Genomic DNA, 833 nt, shown 5'->3' with positions numbered 1-833 from the left:
CCAGGGTGTTGGTGTGGCGCATCAGCGAGTCGTGGTCCTCCAGCAGCTCCTGGAGGGATCTGATGTAATCCACCGCCTGCTTCAGCGTCTCCACTTTGCTGATCTTTTTGGCCTTGGCGGCGCCTGGGATGTGCTGTCGGAGCGTCGCGAAGCCGTTGTTGACCTGCTTGACGCGGTTCCTCTCGCGGGCGTTGCGACGCGCGACCGCCACGGGCGCCGGCGACACCACGTACCCGACGCCGAAGTTGATGCGTCGCTTGCACTTGACGGGGTCGGGACTGGGTTCCGAGAGCTTCCTTTTTATCCCCGTCTTGGGCGGCGTTAAGGTGGCCGGGGAGCCGGCCGTGGTGATCACTGTCATGGTCTTTGGGACAGTTAGGCCCTTGTGCGGCGACGGACGGATAGGCACCAGGCGCTGTGTGGTGATGGCCGACATCCTGCTGGAATGACGCGTGCGGCACAAGCGGCGGACCTCTACTAACTACCCCAAAACTCGCGCCTCTTGTATTTATAACCTCGGTGCGCTAGGCCACGCCCACCGCGGCCAGGTGACCGTCCCGCTCCCGCTCCCAACACGCAAACATTTCCCACACGCACGCAATCCCTTCCACCATCAACTATCCATCGAAGTGGACCTCACGACGTGCTGCTTTACGAACCATTGCGTCAAATTTCCACCGCGAAAAGCTTCTTTAGCGGCGAGAAACGAGGTGCGGTAGTTGACGATATGGCGAGAGTTGGCAGGCGGTAGGGGCGCGTGGCGAGGCGCGCGACCAGGGCGCGTGCCGGCAGCGTGGGGCCCCCGCCAGCACCCGCCACACCACTACACACTC

General features: G+C 62.9%; 1 protein-coding gene across 1 annotated transcript in view; it reads right to left on the bottom strand.

Moving 5' to 3' along the window:
* LOC123754061 (achaete-scute homolog 2) overlaps positions 1–542 on the bottom strand; it is an 11,542-nt gene extending 11,000 nt beyond the window's left edge. Inside the window, exon 1 of the mRNA XM_045736212.2 lies at positions 1–542. This exon is cut by the window's left edge and continues 431 nt beyond it. Within this exon, the coding sequence (XP_045592168.1) occupies positions 1–436 (436 nt within the window). The 5' untranslated portion in view covers positions 437–542.
* Positions 543–833: the final 291 nt, after the last annotated feature.

This window comes from Procambarus clarkii, chromosome 6 (assembly GCF_040958095.1).
Source record: "Procambarus clarkii isolate CNS0578487 chromosome 6, FALCON_Pclarkii_2.0, whole genome shotgun sequence".
NCBI classification, from domain to species: Eukaryota; Metazoa; Arthropoda; class Malacostraca; order Decapoda; family Cambaridae; genus Procambarus; species Procambarus clarkii.
Note: the sequence above shows the minus strand (reverse complement) of the source record. Positions and strands in the feature narration are given on the sequence as shown.